Raw genomic sequence first — 22,689 nt, 5'->3', positions numbered from 1 at the left:
ACCACACACAATACCCAACGACCTCTATGAGAAAAGGTTACATTTTAACTTATGCAGATACTAATGGTTGAAAAAGTATATACATTCTAAAAATCTAAGTTGTATGTAAAGGGTTGGGGTAACAGAACCCTAACTACATCCCCTATCAATTAAGTATGGAAGTGTAATTCTGTTGCCTTCTAATACATTTTTTATATTAAACTTATTGATTGATTTTTTTGGTTAAAATTTCATTATTAAGTTTTTAATGACATTTTAACAACAATGGTCATTTCTTAAATACTTAAAACTAATTATTGGATTTTCTTTCAGATGGGTTAAACCACCTGTTAAATGCATTGTTACAAACCAATATAATCTGCTAAGTTTGCACTTCAGTTATTCTCTACTTATCTTTATTTTATACATGTACATTGTATGTATTACAAGCATTTCTGTACTGAAATTTAATTTATCCCTTCACAACAAGGTTTTAATTTATTTGTTTGGTTGTTCTAAATTGTATATGGATGTTTTTACATTTCAACATATTATTTTTGTTTCCTTCAAATTCAAATAAAGAGAAAACGCATTATCAAGCAGAAAAATCTTTCAGTTTATAGTCATCTCATTAATCAAACGAATAAATTAAAGTTTTACTGGCAAAACAAAATTGTTACATTAAAATTCCAAGGCCATAGATCAAAATGTGTTTTAAAAACTCCAAATATGCTGTACAGACAACATATATGCCCACCAGCCTAGAATAAACTATGTGTTAACTAGTTGTAATTTTCTGTGAAACTAAAGCATTAGAGGTGTATTAACAAATCTTAGTTGAAAGTAACCAGACGTTGATTTTAGGTGCATGTTACACCCAGCTTAATTTCTATATTGAAGCAATATTTTATATATAAACATTCACAATCTCATCTTTAATCAAACAGTAAGCAGTGGCAGATCCAGAACTTTTTATATGGGGGCCCGTTGACTGACCTAAGTGGGAGGGAGGGGGAGACTGGTCCAGTCATGCTTCAGTGATTCCCTATATAATCAACAAAAATTTTCCCGCTAAAGGGGGCACTCAGCCTCCAAGCCCCCCTGTGGACCAGGAAGGCTGTATGTTGACTTTCCTATAGTTGTTAATTTCTGAGCCATTTGGTCTCTTGTGAAGAGCTGTCTCATTGGCAATCATACCCCATATTCATTTTTATATTAAATACCAATTGATGAATCAATCTATTTATTAAGACTACTTTTTGATCTTGAGATATCTTCATTTGTTGTTTTGTTAAGTTTCATCTACACATGCATTACAATTGAATTTGTTCTTATTCATATCCCTAGTTTTTAAATACTAAAGCCTGGTGAAATATATATGAAGTCTGGAAGCCAATTGTACAATTAGATGTCAGTAAGTTATTTTTGTATCTATTAGATTATGTAAGTTATTAAGTTGGTCATTGGGTTGTTCTTGACACAGTTTTACTTAATGCAGTAATTGTTTTTAAATTGGTACAAATTTATCAGATTAAGCTGTCTGAACTTTAATTTAATGATCACACAAGATGATGCTGTTTAGTAATGTACAATTGCATGTAGATGGCTTGTGTACATGGTTTTTACAATATTTTAAAACATCATTCTGAAAGTATATATTGTACTATTGGACAAACAGAGTTTGTTTTCTGCTGCAAGTTTATATATATAGTTTCAGAATTATTTTATATAATAACCACATCAGAGATACAATCTCTTTACTTTGAGAACCAATAAGTACTGGACTTTAGCTCAAGTAGGCAAGACCTATTTATATGACTGGACATTGACATTTTTTTAGACATTTTATTTCACTAAAGCCCCCACATGGGGTACGTTAGTACAACATTTTTAACAAACTATAAAAGTATGAACATATTTACATATTTACATTAGAACATGGTTAACAAAGGTGCAATAATAGTATATATAATTAATACAGATATTTGACAGTAAGTACAAAATATACATGATTAAGTACATGTATTAAATTGTTTTAATAACACTTTTACAAAATTTTGCTATTCCAGTAAGTGTGAATAAATCTGATGTATTCATCAATTCTTTAAATTTTAAAACATTTGAGTTTTTACATATATCTAAAGGTAAAAATTTAGCTCTAACATTGTTGAAAAAGGTACATTTGAATAAGTAATGGAACTCATCACCAAGTTCATTTGCATTACAAAGATTACAATGTCTTTCAGATCTATCAATATTAAAAAATCTCCCCGTTTCAATGGGCAATTTATTACTAAGGCAACGGAATTTACATAAATACATTCTTAGATCAGATGGTAACACAGTTAAATATTTCTCAAAACAAAAATCAGACTTGTATATTCTGTAATTAAGACATTTTGCAGAATTCATAACATTATTACTCCAGTTCAACATAAATTTATTACTTAAACATTTTTTGACATTCTTACTAATATTATCAGATTTAGCAATTATTTGATTATCCCACATCAAATTAAATCCACATTCATATAGAGTATTTTTAATTTCTAACAACCATTTAGAATGGTAGATACCCCTTTAACTAAGCTGATACAATATAGAATACAGTGTATATGATTTTTTTTCTCTTTTACCACACATGATAATTGCCAGAAACCAACCATTCTAGCTTTAATAAGAATATGTAATGGTATTCTACCCAATTCTCCATAAATCATACAATGAGCAGTACTTTTTAAACATTCAAAATTATTTTACAAAATTGCATATGCAAGTTTTCTATAATATTACAATTTTCAAAACCCCAAACTTCTGCACCATATAACAAAATAGGTACAACCATTGTATCAAATAGTTCTAATTGCATATCAATTGGTAAATTCAACTTCCTAGCCTTTCTTAAGACTATAAACATGGCTTTTCTTGCTTGCTATACAAGATGTGCTTTGGCGTCATTAAAATTACCCTTACATGAAAATATAATACCAAGGTATTGAAAATTTGTAACAATATTGAGGCTTTCACCACTATATTTAAAGTTCATATTATCTGTATTAAGTCTAGATCTTGAGAATATTACAACTTTTGCCTTGGATATGTTAACTTGCATTTTCCAAGTTTGACAATTTAAATGCATGGCATTTAATGAGGCTTGTAACTCTGCTGCCAATTCGGCTAAAATTACAGTATCATCTGCATACAATAACAAATATAAACGAAAATATACAGCGACTTCATCAGTATCAATAAGACGTGCTGCAATACTCATATCAACTAAACCATTATATGAATGTGACATAAATTCGACCAAGTCATTTAAGAAAATGGCAAACAATACAGGAGATAGATTTTCTCCTTGACGTACACCAACATTGGATTTAAAAAAGTTTGAACAAGAGTTGCCTTGTCTCACACAAGACTTTGCATTGTTATACATACTGATTATATTCTTAAACATTTTGCCATCAATGGTACATTTTAACAGTTTTTGCCATAAATATACTCTTCTGACAGAGTCAAAAGCTTTTTGATAGTCAACAAATACACAATACAATTTCCTACCTCTATGTAAGTATAAATCAATCAAACATTTCAAATTAAAAATATGATCTGTCGTACTATAACCTTTTCTGAACCCTGCTTGTTCTTCACACAATAAACCTGACTGACAGAAAATCAGGTTATTTGAACAAATTATATAGTAGAACATTAAAAGCATATGCTGCTTTTTTTACATTGTGTTTTAAAGTTGCTGTCTGATTGAAGTATAAAACCTATATGATAATGATAAAAAAAAGTATAACTATAATCATCCAAAAAATAAAAGTCTACCAAAAAACAGTATCAATCCTCCTCTGTGTCTATTTTAACATTTGATCAGGCTTAATTTACTTCTAGTCTAGTAGCGGTTGCTTCTTCACATAGTAGACCAAATATTGATGTACACAAAAGAATTTAAAAAAAACACCTCTAAGATCACAAGCGACATGATAATAGGTAAATTAAACAAAAGAATGAAATAAGTATTTTGTATCTTTTATGTGAGTAGATAATATTTTGGTTCTCTTTTTGAAGTACAAATGTATTAGATTCTATGTAATACGTTAAACCTATAAATAAGAATATAACACTTCAAAATTTCTTTAAACTTCTTGGCTTCAGTTTGTTGTTATGTCCAAGCACTGTTTAAATTATGGGTTTTTACTAAGCATTTTACAAGTTCACTCTTATAGAAAGTCCTAAAGCAGTTTAAGTAAATTGGAATGCTTTATTTAATACCACTAATGATACTGTAGAAAAAATATCATGATTGAACATCAATGATACAGTTTAAGATGCTACTTTCTTCATGAGTATTTTTAGCAAATTGTAGCAGGGAAAAGATCAATTAGTAATGTTTTGTTGATTTTTTTACCATCATTATTGTACAGGCCTTTTGTTGTATGTCTAGGGTTCTCTGGTGAACACTTTACCTTGCAATAAATTTTGACAGCTGTTTTAAATCATTTGATTGACAGGTGCTTGTTTGAAGGTAATGACCAGAAAATACATTGATGAATGATAACATTGAACATAAATTTGCTGATAAGATTGACCTATTAACTTACTTTTAAAATGACAGATTAACTAATCTGTTGTATGACAGATTCAAAAATAAATTTGTTCACAGTTTCTTGTTTTGTATTAATGTTTTTACTGTGACCTTATCGCTGTATGAGGGGTTAAAATTTGAAAGGTTAATGGTCCAGGGCTTTTGGAACTTTCAAATCAAAGGTGCACCTTGCAAAAATTAAAGGTCATGTGATAAAAATTATTCTCAGGAATGGGAGGATCATACTTACAGTTATAACATTTTGGAGTACTTTTATCATACTCCTACTCAGATATGTTTCAGGCACACATTTGTACACTGAGTACCAAGTTAAGTAATATATGACTGAAAGGCAGCTAGACTTTTGAAAATTATGAACAGTCCCTTTGGCATTTAAAAGTCATGGACTTAAGCCTTGGATAATTTGAACCCCTGGCAGTATGACGTTCTAGCTTTTATGAAAAATCTTATCTGTTTTATTGGTTGATATATATTGTTAGATATGTGCTTCATCCTGAATAGTTGTTTTATTTTATTTTGTTTTACAAGACTGAAGTTGGTGGAGTTGAATTTCGATAATATTTTTTTTTTATTAATTATAAACACAATTGCTTTTTGCAAGACAGGCCAAAGAAGTCAGCATTTGTAATGAGAATTGTAGCCAGTAATTTTTGTAATGAAGTCAGTTCTTTAATTTTTATGTGAAGTAACTGTTATAGCATCATATTCAGTGGCGGATCCAGCCATTTTAAAAAGGAGGGGTTCCCAACTCCAGAGTAAAGGGGGGGGGGGTCCAACTATATGCTCCCATTCAAATGCATTGATCGGCCAAAAAAAAGAGGGGGTTCCAAACCCTGGACCCCCCCCCCCCCTGGATGCCACTGATATTCCTTTTGGTCTTTATGGAAAGTTGCCTCGTTGGCAATCATATCAGAACTCCTTATATTTATATAAACTCTTTGGTGACACATGTTATAGTTTCCAAATTAAAAGGTGTATTGATATGAATGTTACAAATGTCACTCAAGGTTTTTTTTCTTGTTTGAATATCAATAATGCCTGGTATGGTGACCTTTAGTTTTTCCACAACATACTTTTATTTTATACAACACCAGTATGCCACCCAGTGGTTGCAGTGAGGAAATGAAATCACATTGTTATGCTAGATGCATTTATAATATGTTTTCCTATTGATATGCTTAATTCTGTTTTAGCAATATAAAATCTGTTGTTGGGTCATCTAATTTTAGGATGATTAAAAAACAAATTTGAGAAAAATACACAATGAAGGCATATGGAGCAGAGAAAAACAATCATTGATATTAGTTTTTAGAATAATTTTCTCAGGGTTAATGTTAAAGGAACATTATTAAAGTTTTTATGACCATCATATCAAGAGGTGTGCTTATGTGGTCTACTGCTGTTATAAAGGATAATACCCTTCACAAGTTAGTAAGCCATTGAAGATTAAATCAACCCATTCAAATCTCATAATTTCACAGGAGCAACAAATGAATTTGATCCTCATAAATTGAAATTAAAACTAGGATAATGACCAGAGTATAATATATTGTGGTCAAAATTGCCAGGTGATAGAAATTTTTGATACTCTTAAAATTTGTCTTATCTGTAAATGAAGACCACCCTATGTGTGAATCTAAGTTAGCTGGATTATGATTGCTAACCCAAGATTAACCACAAAAGAAACAGGTTTTATTGGCTGTATTAGGCACCAAAATAACTTGAGGTAGATTAGTGTTTTAAGAATGTTCATCCTATTTGGTGTTAATTAGACAAGCTTCAAGGTAAGGGATAAGCAGTGAAGTTTGAAAAAAATTTGGAAAGTCACACTGAGCTCTGTTGATATATATAATTGTCAGAAGATGAAAATCCTCACTTCAAGGCAATGTTTTTTAAAAATCCTTTCTCATTGTTATCTTGTAATTTATTTATCACACCAGAAGTATCCTCTTTTGAAGTAATTTTTTAAAACCTTTTACATAATGCATTGGCCAGCAGATCAATAGCTTTTGAAAGATATTTTAGGGCCCTGGTGGTCCAGTGGTCTAAGTTATAAGTTAAACTACTGGTACTGTATCACTGGCCTATCATCCCTGAGGTTGTGAGTTTGAATTCCACATGTGGCAGCAGGTACTTTCAGCTCCAATTTTAATTGACTAGGATTGCCAGTTTTCTTACCAAAGTTTTGGGGTTCTCTCAAGGTTTCTTCCTCCTACCTCCACCAACAAAAACAAACCACAGAAAAATACAAAGTCAATAGGATGACTTCATACAAATTTCAGTAATTTTGAAGAAACATAAACCAACAAAATTGTGATTTCTTTTTTTAGATACATGTCAACGAGATATTGACCCATCTGGCATCAACACAAGGGGTCAATGTTGTTCAATGACAATGTTGAAACAGTAGATCACATAAGAGGTTAATACATGTAGTTTATTCTAATCACATTTGTCAAATTGTACTTGAATATGAAGATATTGATAATCTCCTCTTGAGATGGACTTAGGTTATCAGTTAAGGACATCTTGACCTTTGGGTAAAAACCAAGATCATGTAGATAGTATTGTTATACCTCTATATGATCCTGTACCAGTGATCAACTTAAGCTGTAGATGTTTTTGAATGATATGTAGGTAAACTACATGTTATTTATTCAATGATATAATTTCTCCCTATATGGGATATACATGTAATATCGTAGGTGGATTAACACTGCTTTCATATCCTTATATAGAAAAGGTGTATTACCACAAATTCTTCTGAAGAAAATCTTTCCATGCCTAAAAGTCATTATATGAGTCAGAAAGTTTCTGTTTTCATAATGACTTTCATGATCTTTCATGTGGTTCGGAGTAAAAAAAAATTATAATGGCTGAAACAGGATTTAATTCCTTAGTTCATTGCAGACATTACTAAGTAGAATGATCAGATTTATTTAAATAATAAAAAAAGTATGCTTTAGAATTAGCCATGATTTGGAAACGCTGCCAGAAATAGGCTGTTAAGAAGATGTGGTATGAGTGTCAATGAGACAACTCTCTATCCTAGTCACAATTTGTAAAAGAAAAACTATTATAGGTCAATGATTATGTCCATAATCCATCTGTAAGTTGATGACCATATTTGTTATACAGGGCTTCCAGTTACTGTTTATATTTTTGACAGAAAGCTTACATGAATAGAATGATTTATTATTAAATTTTTAAGACACTTGAATTTCTCTAGCTAACAATACTTAAATGGACATTAATGTTGTCTGCCTATTATCAAACATTCTAAACAAACACTGGACAGTTAAATCAATACACATTTCTTTGTTTAAAACTCTCATGTTTGACTTGAGTACATAAAAAGGAATTTGAAGTTAAAATGTCAAATATAAACCATACATGTAAAATTCTAATTTTGCTGACTTAGCAGTTTTATTTAAGTCCATCTTTATACATGATACACTTAAAGTATAATCTATCATCATGTTAAAGAAAACAAAAGTTAAAAATAAGTAAAATAGTCATTAAATTTTGTTACATAATAGAGGAATAAGAATAACCTATATGGTTGAACAGTGTCCCTTTTTTCATGAAATTTTTAAAAAGTGATAGGAAAATCATTAAAACTAGTGTAGCATGGATGACCTTATACATTCATGTCTTGGATCTGCAGCAGTTTTTATAGAACAGTTGTTGAACATCCACACATACCTATGGTTTCATAAAGCAATAATTTGATCACAACTGTCAAGTTTTGGTTGAAGCAGTGCTAGTAGTAGTCAAAGCAAGGAATCTTGCAATAATTCCGAGGATCAAAGCAAATTCAGGTCCCTTATGTTCATTTGCTTTGGCAATAAGTCTTTCTGTTACATTTGTACATGTAACTGTACAGATATTGCAACTTTCTTCATGTTCCTGTTCTAAGACAGGTCAACATGTTTTTAAGTGGTTGTTGTTTGTTACTGTCACTGTGTGTCTTATTTGCTTTTAAAAACATGCTTTTAGCATAGATCTGGCTGTTGGTTTTATCTTTTGAATTGTTTTCACATTCTGTTATACCATTGTCATTTATACCATTTGATTACTATACAATATGGGTTTGATCATTGTTGAAGATGGTATGGTTAACTTTTATTTTCTGCACAAATCTTTGTCATTTGGTCTATATTGATAGTTGTCTCATTTGCAATCATACTATAACTAATTTAATCCTGCAAAACAATAAGGTTTACCGGTACATGTACATACTGTATTGTATATTGTAACAAAGATTGGTGATTTAACAGGATTGTTATTAAACTGCCAAGTACTTTAGATGGATTCTTGTGTTCTTGTGTGTTTTTGAATTTCAGTTCATTTATATGTTTTGGAGTTTAGTGTGATGTCCAATTTCACTGAACTGAGTTCACAATTTTATTAATGGGGTGGCTGAGGACCACCTCTGGGTGATGGATTTTCCTGAATTGATGACCCATTGTTGGTCCGCTTTAAGGTTGGGTTGTTGTCTCTTTGACATAATATTCCCAAATTCTATTCTCAATTTTATCATTTAAACTTAGTATGGTAATTGCCTATTGATTCTACATATATACATGTAAATGCATATAAACATAGGTTCATTGGATAAAACAAATGTTGAATCTAAGTGTAAAACTGCTCCTTTCATATACGTTTCCTTTGACAGAGGTTAAATCTTTAATTTTCTACTTGAAAATCTTTGTAGGTGTACTAGGTCCTTTTAATCTGTGAGATGGGAGGTAAGATTTGATCTGTTTTGTCAATAAAGCCTTATGACAGGTATTTATTTGAGCATAAAATATACTTTGGTTGTCGATAAAAAAGAATCAAAGCTTTGGGCAGCGTGAATAATTAATACTTGTGTCAGACAGGCAGATCAAAGTACCAAAGGTTAAATACCCATCTCTCACCTCAGGTTTAACTTACAACACCTAGTATTGTCTTCATATAGAAAAACAAACAAAAGACGTAATTTTTAATTTATGAATTTGAGTCCATCTTTAGAAGTATTGGGTAGAATTAGGTTAATAGACATGTTTTTATCAGCTCATAATCTAACATTGATAAGATTTTTATCTCTTGAAGTAATTCTTCTCAGAGTTAGGTTCTCCATGCAATAAAGGCCCGTTTCTCAAGGGTCCTCAGCAATTTATATCTTTGAGAGTAAATTTAATCAAGATGGTAACTGGGCCAGATACAGCCATTTTTAAAAGTGGGGGTCCATTTTCCTCAGGATAAAAAGGGGGTCCAACTTCCTACTATATATATATCCCCATTCAAATGCATTGATTATCCAAAAAAAATTGGGGGCGGGGGTTCCAACTTCCAACCCCGCAAACCCTCCCTCTGGATCCACAACTGGGTAATATGTTTCATAAATTGGATTGAACAGGAAACTATGACAAATTAATAATGAATGCTTCTGTAAGGTAAGATTGATCTGGATAGATATTTTTCTTGGACCAGTTCAACTTACGGCACTTGGCAATCTCCAAACATGGGCTGTTACCTCAACATATATAGCTCTATAATTTTTAAATGTAAAATTATTAAAGGAGTTTGTTTTTACTAACTATTTAGAAAGTTGAGAGAAGAGACAGAATGAAAAAAGGTATAAATCACCTTTACCATAAATAGTATTTATACACAGTCATATGTAATAACAAAAGTTAGATCAATTCAATAGATATAAGAAGATGTGGTATGAGTGCCAATGAGAAAACTCTAGCCAATTCATGATTTGTAAAAGTAAACTGTTATAGGTCAATGTGTATTAGAGCAATGAGGCCAATTGAATCTTAGAGATAGCTGAAACCATCTAAAACAATTTTTTCTTAATATTTTGCTGCACTTAATTTAAGACAAAACTGTTTTACCCCTTGGTTCTTTAAAATATTGCTTAGCAGGACATGTTTTTTTTTAATTTTACACAATTATGTCCCAGTTAAGTTGACCATTCCTGACCTGATTTCCATTAATAACTTAGTAAATGTAAGGTGATCAGGAGAATTAGAAATGAATGTTATAATCTGTAATGAGGTAACATTTGAAAATTACTTCATTTGATTTAATTTGATTTAAACTTTAATCTAAGATTAGCCATATGTTGTTGAGATTGTAAGGATAGGCTATGTAAGATAATTATCTATATTGTATGATGAGGCCTGTTATTTTGTGGCAGATTTACACATTTTATACTATATCAATAGGAAAATTCTAATTAAATTCTTAAACTTTGATTAAGTTTTTCACCTGACATTGAAATTTGCAGGTGTTCTGGTCATTAAAAATTTTTGATGATTAAAAAAAGCTGTTTATTAAACTTATTGACACTTTGAGGTTCAACGTCTTGGCACGTCATAATTGTTAATTGAGCAAACAGATTGCTTATTTCAGATCAGTGATTTTTTTTTAACTTTCTTTTAGATCATTATGTAATTACCTAAATGTATATATACAGCATATTTATAACCAATGCAAGGAATTTGCAAGAAAACATTTGAGTGGTCCGACCAGCTTGGTACATGTATCTCCATCTGCCTTAATTTATGATCCCAGTCAAATTTCTTCATATTCAATTTTAAAATTCCTGTTATTTTAAATGATTTTGAATATATGAAAAATTAAAAATGGAGAGAATTTGTAGAAGAAGATTGAGGGGGGGGGGGGGGGGGGCTTATACATGACATGATGTATAAAATAGGTATGAATGTTACCTATGTATGATTTTTAAGACTGCAGAAAAAGAGTGTTTTTTTTAAACATAGACTAAGCATCTGAGGGTCTTGCAAGGTGGGTTGCAGAAAAGAATGTTATTGAACTCTTATTATATATAACCAGACAAATTAGATATTCTTAACCAAAAGAACCAAAAGTAAAGCCAAATGTGGACACTGAATTAGAGCTATTAGGCATGAGGGAGAAACATTCCATAATTTAAGACGATTTTGAAACAGCAAAGTAAGATAAAGCGATATCCATGGTTTCAAGCCACATGTATGCTAGTTATACTGAAGTACTGGTGATACTTTTACTGTAGAGACTAACTGTCCACCAGCGGAGGTATGACACAGTAATTAAAGTGTTCTTGATATGTATTACTATATAGGTGGCCTTCATACAGATGGTCATTGAACTCAGTCCAATCATCTCCAAAGTTTTGCCATTTTCATTACCTTCTTTGTTGTGATAATTGAATTAACCTAGCAATTTACATGTCCACATAAAATATTTTAATAGAGAAATGTATTAAAGAGAGGGCAATTATTGGTTACCCAATAACAAACATTAGATTGTCATTAGAATTACTCCCACCAGGAGGTGTAAAAATGTTATTATAAATGTCAAAACTAATATTTATCTTAATCGTAAAATAGATTTATATATATTGAACTGATAGTTTTTCCTTTGGCTTTTAAAACTTTTAAAGTGATTATTTTTTTACAATAGATAAAATAATTTGCAAGAAAATTAGCACTTATAGTGTAATTTGCAATTTTAATGTCTTATTTTCTTATCTATTTACAAGGGCTTTACTGAAAAAGATAATATAGAAGAAACGCTTTAACAAGTTTTAATTCAGAATAATTTGGAAAACAAAACAAAAAAGCAAAATGAAAGTGAAAATTTGGGAAATATATAGTTGTCTTGAACATCTGTGATATTTACCTGTTTCATTCTATTTTGAGTTCTGAAATATGAGAAAAAATGATGTTTTCTTTCATATTACTCTTTGATCAAAGAATAAAAAGAAAGATAAACAATGTATCTGATCAGTACAGCAACACAACCCATCAATTACTACAGATTCATAAGAATTTGATAATTATTTATCCAGAAAAATGGTTAGGCTATCATAAAATAATTATTATAATATTAACAAGGGTCTACTGTCAATTACAAAGTCATCATATTTTATCAGAGAGGTTGTAAAGGGCAGATGTTATGACCCTTCCAGTATTTGATGATGGGGGAGAATTTTCGTGTGCCTATTTCTAGTATTTAACCACAGTTTAATGATATTATATAACTACTGTGAAGAAGATTATCTAACCACAGTTTAAAAAGATAAACTATATGTGCTCTGTTTATTTAAAATTGAGTTAACTTTGGTTCCAGAATATACCTCCAATCACCCTTATAATCCTCTGGAGAAATATAAGATACATTCTCAGCTAATTTATCTATCTAATTTGATATATTTAAGGTATGCTTTAATAATCAGATACTTTTTATTGTCCATTAACTTTGCCTCAAAGCAGATGGAGAAATGATTATCACATAGAAATCTTTATAACAGGATTAAAGTATGGTAGATATAATGGCCAGTGCTGACCAGTTACTAGAGATATATAATGTATGTAGTCAGAAACAGTTGTCCAGTCACTTTGCCATGTTTATGTCATTTTGCTGAAGGCCCTGTCATAAAAATAAATCTCAAAAAAATATTTGAAGTACTCATCTGTAGTTGATATTATCATGTCTATAAGAAATAGAAAATTATTGGTAAATAGGGCCTATGTTAGCTGTGTTATAATTTAGCCTAAGCACTGTACACACATTTATATATATATATAATAAAACTCGTCTAAACATCAACCCAACAATGTTAGATATGTAAATTTGCTTTCGCAAATTTTATGTTCTTCCCTCGCTGGGATTCAAACCCATGCTATTGAGATATCGTGACACCAAATCGCCTGCACTGTATATATACCTATCGAAGAAGAAGAAAATAATTTTCAAACACAAAGATTAATGGAGGTCGACGGCAGAGGTCAAATCTTCTATGTATTGTACTAAGCTACATCTCTATTAAATCTTGAAGAAAGCTCTAGAAGTGTTGATTTTGTTAAGAGAGGTCAACCCCTTTCTCATGTTATTGGTATTCTTTACATTCTGATAAACTGAACATCAACAGTTGTCTAGCAAAGTGACTTTATTGTTGAAATTATAGATGCTGAAACTATATTAACAATGTAGCAAGTGGCCATCCTTTTTAAAAGTGTAGGGTTGACATCAATGAAATAACAGAGCTAGGCAAGACACTATAGTCACGAAGACAGGTCCATATAATGAAATTTAAAACATGTAGAAAGATTTGAAATTTGATCAGATGATTATATGAGGTGATGTATGACTTCTAGGGGGTGACTGTGACAAATTGGTCAATTATTTAGTACCCCTATAGAGACAGGTGCTCTCTACACTAAATATATGTTACAATACTGTACCACAATAATTATCGTTAAATGGACGTTTAGATTTGAGTGGATAAAGTAGGAATTTGCAAAAAATGTACTCTATTTCAAATTAATAGGCAAGTTGAGTTTGGTTGGATAAGTATAGTTGTAATTATTCATCTCAGATTTCAGACTGTTTTCAAATTTAAGCTAACAAAATTTGAAAAGGAATTTAGTTATACCAACACTAATGTACCAATTTGTAAAAGCCCCTCTAAAAGGGTATCATTGTTACATATAATCTCTTTGTTGACAGTTTGATATGCCTACAAATGTTTACTGTTTTTTTTGTATTGGAAGAAATGAGTTAGTGTTTAACAGTTCACTTGCAAAACTTTAAATAATAAATTAACAAAAAAAACAAACAGTCATGGTTACAGAAATAAAAGAAGTGTAAGAGAGATGGGGTGAGTGTAGTATGAGACATAAACTTTTGACGAAAAGCTGGGTTATTTACCTTATGTCAAAGACATATATTTTTTTATCTTTAAAGTTTTATCTCTATTCATTTGTTCTTCAAAAAAAAGAAGTAACAAATTTAAAATAATACTCACATTAAGAAACACTTGCTAAATTAAGTATGTTTTTTCAGCATAACAGAAGTTGCAAATTTGAAGTTTTATTACAAAAACTAATAAAATGCTTATCTTTCATAAATTTTAATTTCATTTTAAGTAATTTAGCATGATTGATTCAAGATACAGCATTTTCTTCATTATTTAATGCAAATTGTGAGTTGATTAAATTTTGAGGTTTCACATAATTTCGTATTCTGTTTGGCCTTTAATCAGGACGGTCCTTTCATAACATTTTTATTCCTGACTTCTGGTCTCCTTAACATAAAAGTCTAGGCTCTCATATCTCTCCAACATAAAGATAGACTGGACTTTAACCTTTGGTCCAATGAATGTAATTTCATACATTATAATATTAGTTATTAAAACGCATTTATTTCAATCCCAGTATATTTGTATTGTGTTGCTCTGGAATAAGCACTTGAGCATTAGGTTCAAATGGATAGACAACATGAATCTTATACAAAAATGTTTGAACTTTTCTGTGTAAAAAATCTGTGTAAAGGTCAAAGATCTCATAAAATGGTGATATGAATAAATGTTTAAATGCACCTATTGCATGTAATGTCATTTTTACAAACATAACTTTAATGCACTTATGCATTTTGATCAGAAAAGAAACTGTTAAAATCCTGCTTAAATTTCAGTTAAGTTAAATAAATGGTGTGCCAAAATGGTATTATAGTGAACTTTAATTGTATATTCATATGGTAAATGTTTTGTATGAGGTGAAAATGTTATCGCGGTCATCTTAAATGTCATATTTAGAAATCAGATTTATAAATTATAGGTAGATAAAATTAGGTCAAGTAACCAGGTAAAATGGATGATTTAGTAAAGTACCTTTGAGGGTATTAATAGGCCACCTTAGGTGGAGATCTCAACACCTACAGTTATATTGATATAAAAGAGATTGTCATTCTCTTCTTAGATATGAATATAGCTAGATAAATTGTTAGCAAGTCAAGCCTTTGTTGGTGGCGGGGTATATTGTGGGTTGCAGTTTTGACATACAATTTTAGGTTGTCAGTTATATAAAACAAACAGACAAATTGTTCATTGCCAAATTGGTCCACAAGAAGCATTATTGTACAAAGGCAGAAAACATGAGAATGAACAAGTACAAAAAGAAAATAAAAACCAAAAAAATCATTAGTTGTATATATATCTTAACAATTTGTAAAAAAAACTGGGACATTTTTTATTTGCAGCAGCAAATATTACATGCATATTCAGGAGGGCATGTTTAAGTCATATATGCATATAACCTGAGCTTATAAATGCTAAATAATTGCTTGAAAGTGGCATTAAACACCAACATTTATTGTTCTTAGTCAGTTTACTAGTCTTATTATTCCCCAAATAGCCAGCTTATGATTAGTATAGCTTTTAAATAGCACCCATAGCATCCTCTTAAATAGTTTATAAAAAATCTGTGTTTTGTACAAAGTCAGAATATTGCTCAATGACGTACATAAGATTGACAAGTTTTTTCAATAGTTGCCTAGGTTAGGTTGCATCTAAAGTTTAAGATTCTTGATTCTAGAAGAATTGTGGAAAATGATTTACCTCCACACTTTTATCATAAGACATCTTCACTTTTTCCTAGATGTGTTGTACCTTTTCCCAGCTGCATCATAATTTCATTGACTGTTGCGAAATATTGAATTAGTTTGACCTTTAGTTAACGAAGTTTAATTTGATTTCCTCATCAGTGGGTACAATTCTCTTGATTAATTTCCAGACAGTTAACGTTTTAAGGTGGGAGAAAAACAGTAATTGATTAATTAAACAAGTACTGATCGAATTGTGCATGGTTTCAAAATTAGAAACACCTACTTCAGCATTCCAACAGCACATAATAAAAAGTTTCTGCAACTAAAAACCTATTGGATGCATTATTTAAAACAAAGTAATTAATTAAATTGATGGTATTTTAATGTTTTGAGAAAAGTGAAGAAATGTTTCAACTAATTTTGACAGAGCGGTATTAGAAACTGATGTTATGGACATAAGCTTTTGTAATAGATCTGAAATGAGTATGAGCTTGCCAGGTTTCAAGTGGATTATGATGCACAAGAAACAACTGCTTAAGTTTAAGTCTTATATAAAGACATCTTTAATGAAAAAAAAACTGTTTGCTCTCTGAAAGAGGAACTCAGTAATTGGGTTGAGACTAAAGTTTTGTGGGTCATTGTATATTGGTTAATTATATAAAACTAGATTTTGTTTTAAAGACTTAGTTATAACTGACACAAAATGACATTTGATTTGTAAATTATTAAACTTAATACAATGTATAGATATGTTTTGCATTCAATTAAACATATCACTATTTAGACCAATGGACAGCTTTTATTAGATTTAGGTAAACACTTAAGTAAGTATACTTTTGAAAAAGTTGCCTCATTATAATCAGTTTATTGATCTATGTATAGATACATGTTATTTTAGTTCTCAGAATAGGTATATATTAATTTTGACAACTTGCAAATTCATAAATTGTGTTATTGAAGTGCAGCTGCACTCCTGGCAGAATGCCTGTTTAATTTAGTACTACTGCTGGTTATTGCAGTTCTATGTTTATTTAGTTTAAGTTTTTATCGTCAGTTGTTTGGGGATACAACCATTAATAGTAAAGGAAGCTTATCTCATAAATTAAAATGTTCTCTCTTCAAAGTTAAACAGGTAAAAGGCTACCCAATCTATATCTAAAGTAAATGGATATAAAAAAAAAATGATAGTTATAAAATTGAAGTTGTATTCAACTTGTATAAAAATAAGGCGATGTGGTATGATTGCCAATGAGACAACTATCCACCAAAGTTCAAATGAAATGAATGTTAGCAATTACAATAATTTAAGAAAGTTTTTAGCCACACTTGGCCTTCTTTTTTTATCATTCTAAGCTAGTACACTACTTGAATTCTAAACATAATAGACATTTATAATGAGCTTTGTGTTTTAATTAGATACAGTGACACATATTTAATGCATTTTCAAGGTGAACCATTCATAAAAATGCATTGAAAAATATTATTCCAGTTATTAAAAGTACATTTACAAACAGACTATATGGTTATTCTGAGTTTCTCTATTTGTATGATAGGTTGACATTTCATTCAGCAATTTTCATAGCATTTACTTTTTATGTATTATTTGCACAGTATATATATATATAGTAGCAAAAATATAAAAGAAAAGCTTATTGAAAACATGTATTTTTCACAAACCGCAGTGTATTTTTGTTACAATGGTAGAGGAAGTCGAGGTAGAGTTTGATACAAGGAAACAGTGATGATTTGTCGAACAGATTGATTTAGTAACTTTGTTTTTATGCAATGAAATAGTGGTGATGTACCAAATTTATAATTACATATTTGAGATTTTTCAAACTATTTGTTTTTTGTAATTTCAGATGCTAAAGCTTTATTTCCTGATATTCTGAACTTGGCCACCCGTTCTAATATAACAGCAAATGCCACATGCGGACTTCAGGGAAAAGAAAAATTCTGTAAATTAGTGGAACATGTCAAACTTTTTCCTGGAGAAAATCGGCATTGTGATGTATGTGATGCAAGAAGCCAAGATAGACGTCAGCGCCATCCTATCTGGAATGCCATCGATGGTAGTAACAGATGGTGGCAAAGTCCATCCTTGACCAATGGTGACCAATATAACTATGTCACAATTACACTAGATTTAAAACAGGTAGGAACAATGAAACATACCAGAAATTAAGAATAATTGTTTGAAGCAAGAAATCAAAGTTGGATGAAATGGATAAATGATAGAATGAAACAGGAACTAAGATCTCAATCTTAAGAAGATAGTTTACAAGAGATGCCTTTTTCAATCCAAAATATAATGCACATAGAAAATCCTTTGGTGTAAGGTGTTTATGAAATCATAGACAGATATTATTATAACCTCACTCTAACAAAGGTGCTATTTTTTCATCCCCCTTGTAGATCAGCCCAACCATTCATTAGTCTTTCCAACACATTTGTTCAGTACTTGGAATAAACAGTATGACTTCATATTTGGTCAGCAGCCTTTGGGTGATAAGTTTTCAGGTGTGAAAACTTTTCAGATCTGTCAGACAGCTACTTCCTGTTTTTGGATACTTTGAATTACGATGGGTGTATGCTTAGCACGCAAGTGTATGCATGTTACAAGTTTCTTGTAGTGCTTGTTAATGATTCAATAAGCATCTGGTATATAAGAGAAACTCTTACCACTTGAATGCATGAACATTTTTCATGGAAGTAAAGTTAATATAATTTACTTTATTATGCAGTTTAAGCTGGCAAAACCAGAATTACCAAGAAAGAAATGTTAGACAGTGTCATTAAAATCCAGAATAATCTTTGAGCTTTATTTGAAAATTCCAAGAATCTGTTTATAGGTACTCGATATCCAATATAGAAAGAATTGAACAAGATGTATGACAAAAGATGTGGGAACTGAAATATCTGTTGCTGTATCTTATTAAAAGTTAAAATCAGATATCTTAAAGGTTGATTAATTTTATTTTTTGCCCTTTTGGCATACAAAGACTACTGTGGTTTCATTTATTTTCGTCGGTACCAATGTTCATGTACATGTATTAGTAATCCTTACATATTCATCAGTATTTTCATGGCTTTGCCAAAGTCTGCATTCAAGCCAATAGAAAAACTTGTCATTTGTTGAATATTAGATTTCGTGGTTCACCTTTACCAACGAAATCCACAAAAATTGGTATCCAACGGATAATTGAATCTAAAATAGTTGAAAATATATTATGGCAACCTAAAACAGAATAAGCTGTAAATCAATTTTGAACTTGATTATTTTTAAACACTACATCATCATGGGACTTCACCAATTATAAATGATTCTTATTTTTGAACAGCTATAATTTATTGTACTGTCTTTTTATATTCATTCTTTCCATTAGATTGAAATGTAGATTTCGATCTTTGAACTGTTAACTATTAATCAGTATTGAATTTACATTTTGTGAATCAGCAAAAAGACAACCATCCTTTCTTTACCTGTTTGCTTGAGTCATAAAATATATGTGTGTTGAAAAATAAAGTGTTGATCAAACACTCCAAAACCAGACAACATTACATGTAGGTGTCCTAAATATTGAACATTATTCAATTTGCAGAAAGTTTCAAACTGCATATATAAGACAACAGCAGTCTACATGATAAACTTGTAAATCTGCAAAATTTTAGTTAGACTCTCTTGTCCAGTACTGACGATTTTAATGGCTTATATAAAACAAATATGTGCACATTTTCAAAGACATTGTGGAGTTCCAGTCCTAGTTTTTGCTCATGGGGCACTGTATGAGTAAATAGCTTCCCCATCCAATCTAAAAAGGAAAAATAGTAATATATCAAATGATAAAAAAAGTTTATTTTGAACAGAAAGTATAATTTTACAATATGTTCTTGAAAGTCCTTACATTGCTCTTATGGTGCACTTGTTAACTTGTATTCAGTGAATGCATGTATTATTTTAATATTAATACATATATATATGTAGATTTGATTTATTGTTGAAAGGTACATGTTCATGAATGTCCTAATTAAGACTTAGAATCAAAGTATGATACAGTACAGTGAATAGGCTGAAAAATGTTCCAATATGTAGGCTGTGTTCACATTTAATTCTAACTTAAAAAAAGTTCTTAATCTAAAACTTGAAATTCCAATCTTATTATATGTTTACATATATATGTTATTTCCTCTCATAAAACACTGGCCACACATTGTGCCTGTAGTGAATTTATACTATCAAACATAATGTGTAAACTGAAAAATAGTAGTAGGATGTCCATATTTATGTTTTCTCATTTTTCTCAAATTTTAAAAATAAGTTACTATCTGACTTTTGTTAAAAGCTAACTTTTTTGTTGATAAACTGAATTAATGCAGGGGCTTTATTTCACAAACATTGAGACCTTGCTATTAGTTTCGCCAGGTCACCCTTATGTGTAATCTATTAACTTACTGTAATACATTATGGAAACAAGTTATATAATAAACTGACTTTACTGTGATGTAATGTAATAAGTGTTTCACTCTTCATTAGATAAATTAAAATGAAAATGAAATCATTTATGATCAGATCAATCATTACAACACAGGTATTAATTTTCATATTTTATGAATGGTCTATTTTTGTTACTGCCTAAGTTTGTAAATTTGAACAAATCTTTTGCCAATTTAGGAATGAAAGGGACAACTTTCTATAACTGTGTGTCATCGTGACAAAATTACTGACTTGTATCATTGTAATAAATATCAAGGATTTAGGAAGCCTAAGTAAGCCAATACTTTTCTGATCTGCTGGAGAAATAATTTATTTATTATTGCAATTGCTGGATAAGGATAGCCTTCAAAATTTTGTATCAGCCCATCATTATATAACTTAATTTTAAGGCTGACCTTTAAATTGAAAAAGCAGCTATTGTGAAAAAAAATTGTTGCCCTGTATAAGAGAATGAAAAAAAAATTGGAAGTTGATAGTAGAAACTAGGTGTGGTAATGTTTGCAAATGAGACAAATATTTACAAGAGACTAAAGGATGAGAATGTAGACAACTGTAGGGCACTGTACAACCTTCTACAATGAGCAAAACTAATATGATAAACTAAACTATAAAAAGCTTGACATGACAAAACTTGAATCAATTCAAAAGAGAAAACTTAAACAGCCTGATTTGTGCTAAATACAATAAACCAAAAGAGTTAAGGCATACAGCAACAATAACCTCTGTCAGAGTTATTTTAATATGCCTGACTTTGGACAAGAAATTCAGAATGTCTTTTTTCAAGTTCACTCTCCTTGTTGGTTAGCGTGCCATTCATGAGTGAGACTAATCCTAAATTAATGCAAAAACTATTTGTAGTCTTCATTTTTTAAAACTTTTTTCTTTAGAAAATGCATTTAAATGTAAAATGTATAAAACTTTTTTTATTACAATGTAAGGCCATTAAGGACATAAACATATTTATATTTAGCTTATCTATGTTTGCATATATTTCAAAAACTTTAAAAAGCAATTGAAGTAGAAATAATTGTTAATTTGTAATCCTCTTATCCTGGGATCTCTGGGTAAAACTAACTGCAGGTCTTTTCTTTTGTAAAATATAATTGTATCAAAAACACTTTCTTCATAATTACCGTAGGACATACATTTTATTGGTATATTTTGACTATGACCATTCACTGAATCGTATTCTGCAAGCCAGATTACAAATATAGGTTACAATGTTATTTGAAGAGCTTTTTGAAGTGTTCATAGATTAATGTGTCTGCAAACATTCAACAATATAAACATTTCCTTTATAGAACCTTTGTTAACTTTGATAATTATCTATAGCCATTGGAAAGGGGTATTCTCTCCTCCACACCTTTCTATATCAAAGCATATAAACTGAATGATAACAAAAAAAGCATTTTGCCTCATGACATAGAGGAATGCCAGCTACTAAGCTCGCTAGACTCAAAGGATCCATTGAGCCTCTAGGTCAAGAAAACCCAATACAAAGGATCAGGTTCTCATAATTTTTACAAAAAATCCTACTACTTAAAGTTCATCGTCAGTCATGAACACTTCAGTAAACTTAAGATCATCTTAGACTATCAAATTTAGACCAACTTTAGATGTAAGATTTTTGTGAAACTTATCACTGTATTCGTGTATTAAATTATCTTAGGGATGGTGATGAATGTTTTATTAATGTATTCTTTGTCATTGTTGGTGTTTCTGTTATCTCATTCTGAAATAAATGATGAATGAAAAAGTACAAATCACTATAGTATAGTGTCTGAAGTTTTTATTTCATACCACTTGTAATCTTAACTAAGTCAGAGAGGTAAATCCAAATTTCATTAATATTCCTTTTTTCATTTAAATCTATTTATCAAAGCTTTTAGTTTTGATCTCTATCTGGAAATAAATTAGCTGTTGTGTTTATTGAAGAAATATATCACTTTAAGATTAAATCAACTCCATATAATATTGAAAAGAATTTCATTACATATAAACACATTTATAAGGTAAATTCTCAGACACAAGTGTTTCCCTTGTAAGCAGAAAAGATTTTACTCTGGACAACTTCAAGCATAAAAAAGTCATGAATTAATGTGATAGAAAAGAACTCATTCACAGAAAAGAGTTTTAAAGGAAAATCCATTGTTATTGTTGTCAATTAATGCTCAATTTGTAAAATTTTATATTTAGATTTGCATTTGCATTAAAG

The 22,689-nt window shown here is 30.3% G+C and overlaps 1 protein-coding gene across 1 annotated transcript in view; it reads left to right on the top strand.

Annotated features, from left to right (window-relative positions):
• LOC134696039 (laminin subunit alpha lam-3-like) overlaps window positions 1-22,689 on the top strand; it is a 107,843-nt gene that overhangs the window by 4,783 nt on the left and 80,371 nt on the right. Inside the window, exon 2 of the mRNA XM_063557631.1 lies at window positions 17,842-18,134. Coding sequence (XP_063413701.1) covers window positions 17,842-18,134 — 293 coding nt within the window. The remainder of the gene's footprint in view (window positions 1-17,841; window positions 18,135-22,689) is intronic.

This window comes from Mytilus trossulus, chromosome 1 (genome assembly GCF_036588685.1).
Source record: "Mytilus trossulus isolate FHL-02 chromosome 1, PNRI_Mtr1.1.1.hap1, whole genome shotgun sequence".
In the NCBI taxonomy this organism is placed as follows: domain Eukaryota; kingdom Metazoa; phylum Mollusca; class Bivalvia; order Mytilida; family Mytilidae; genus Mytilus; species Mytilus trossulus.
This window is presented reverse-complemented; position numbering and strand designations above follow the sequence as displayed.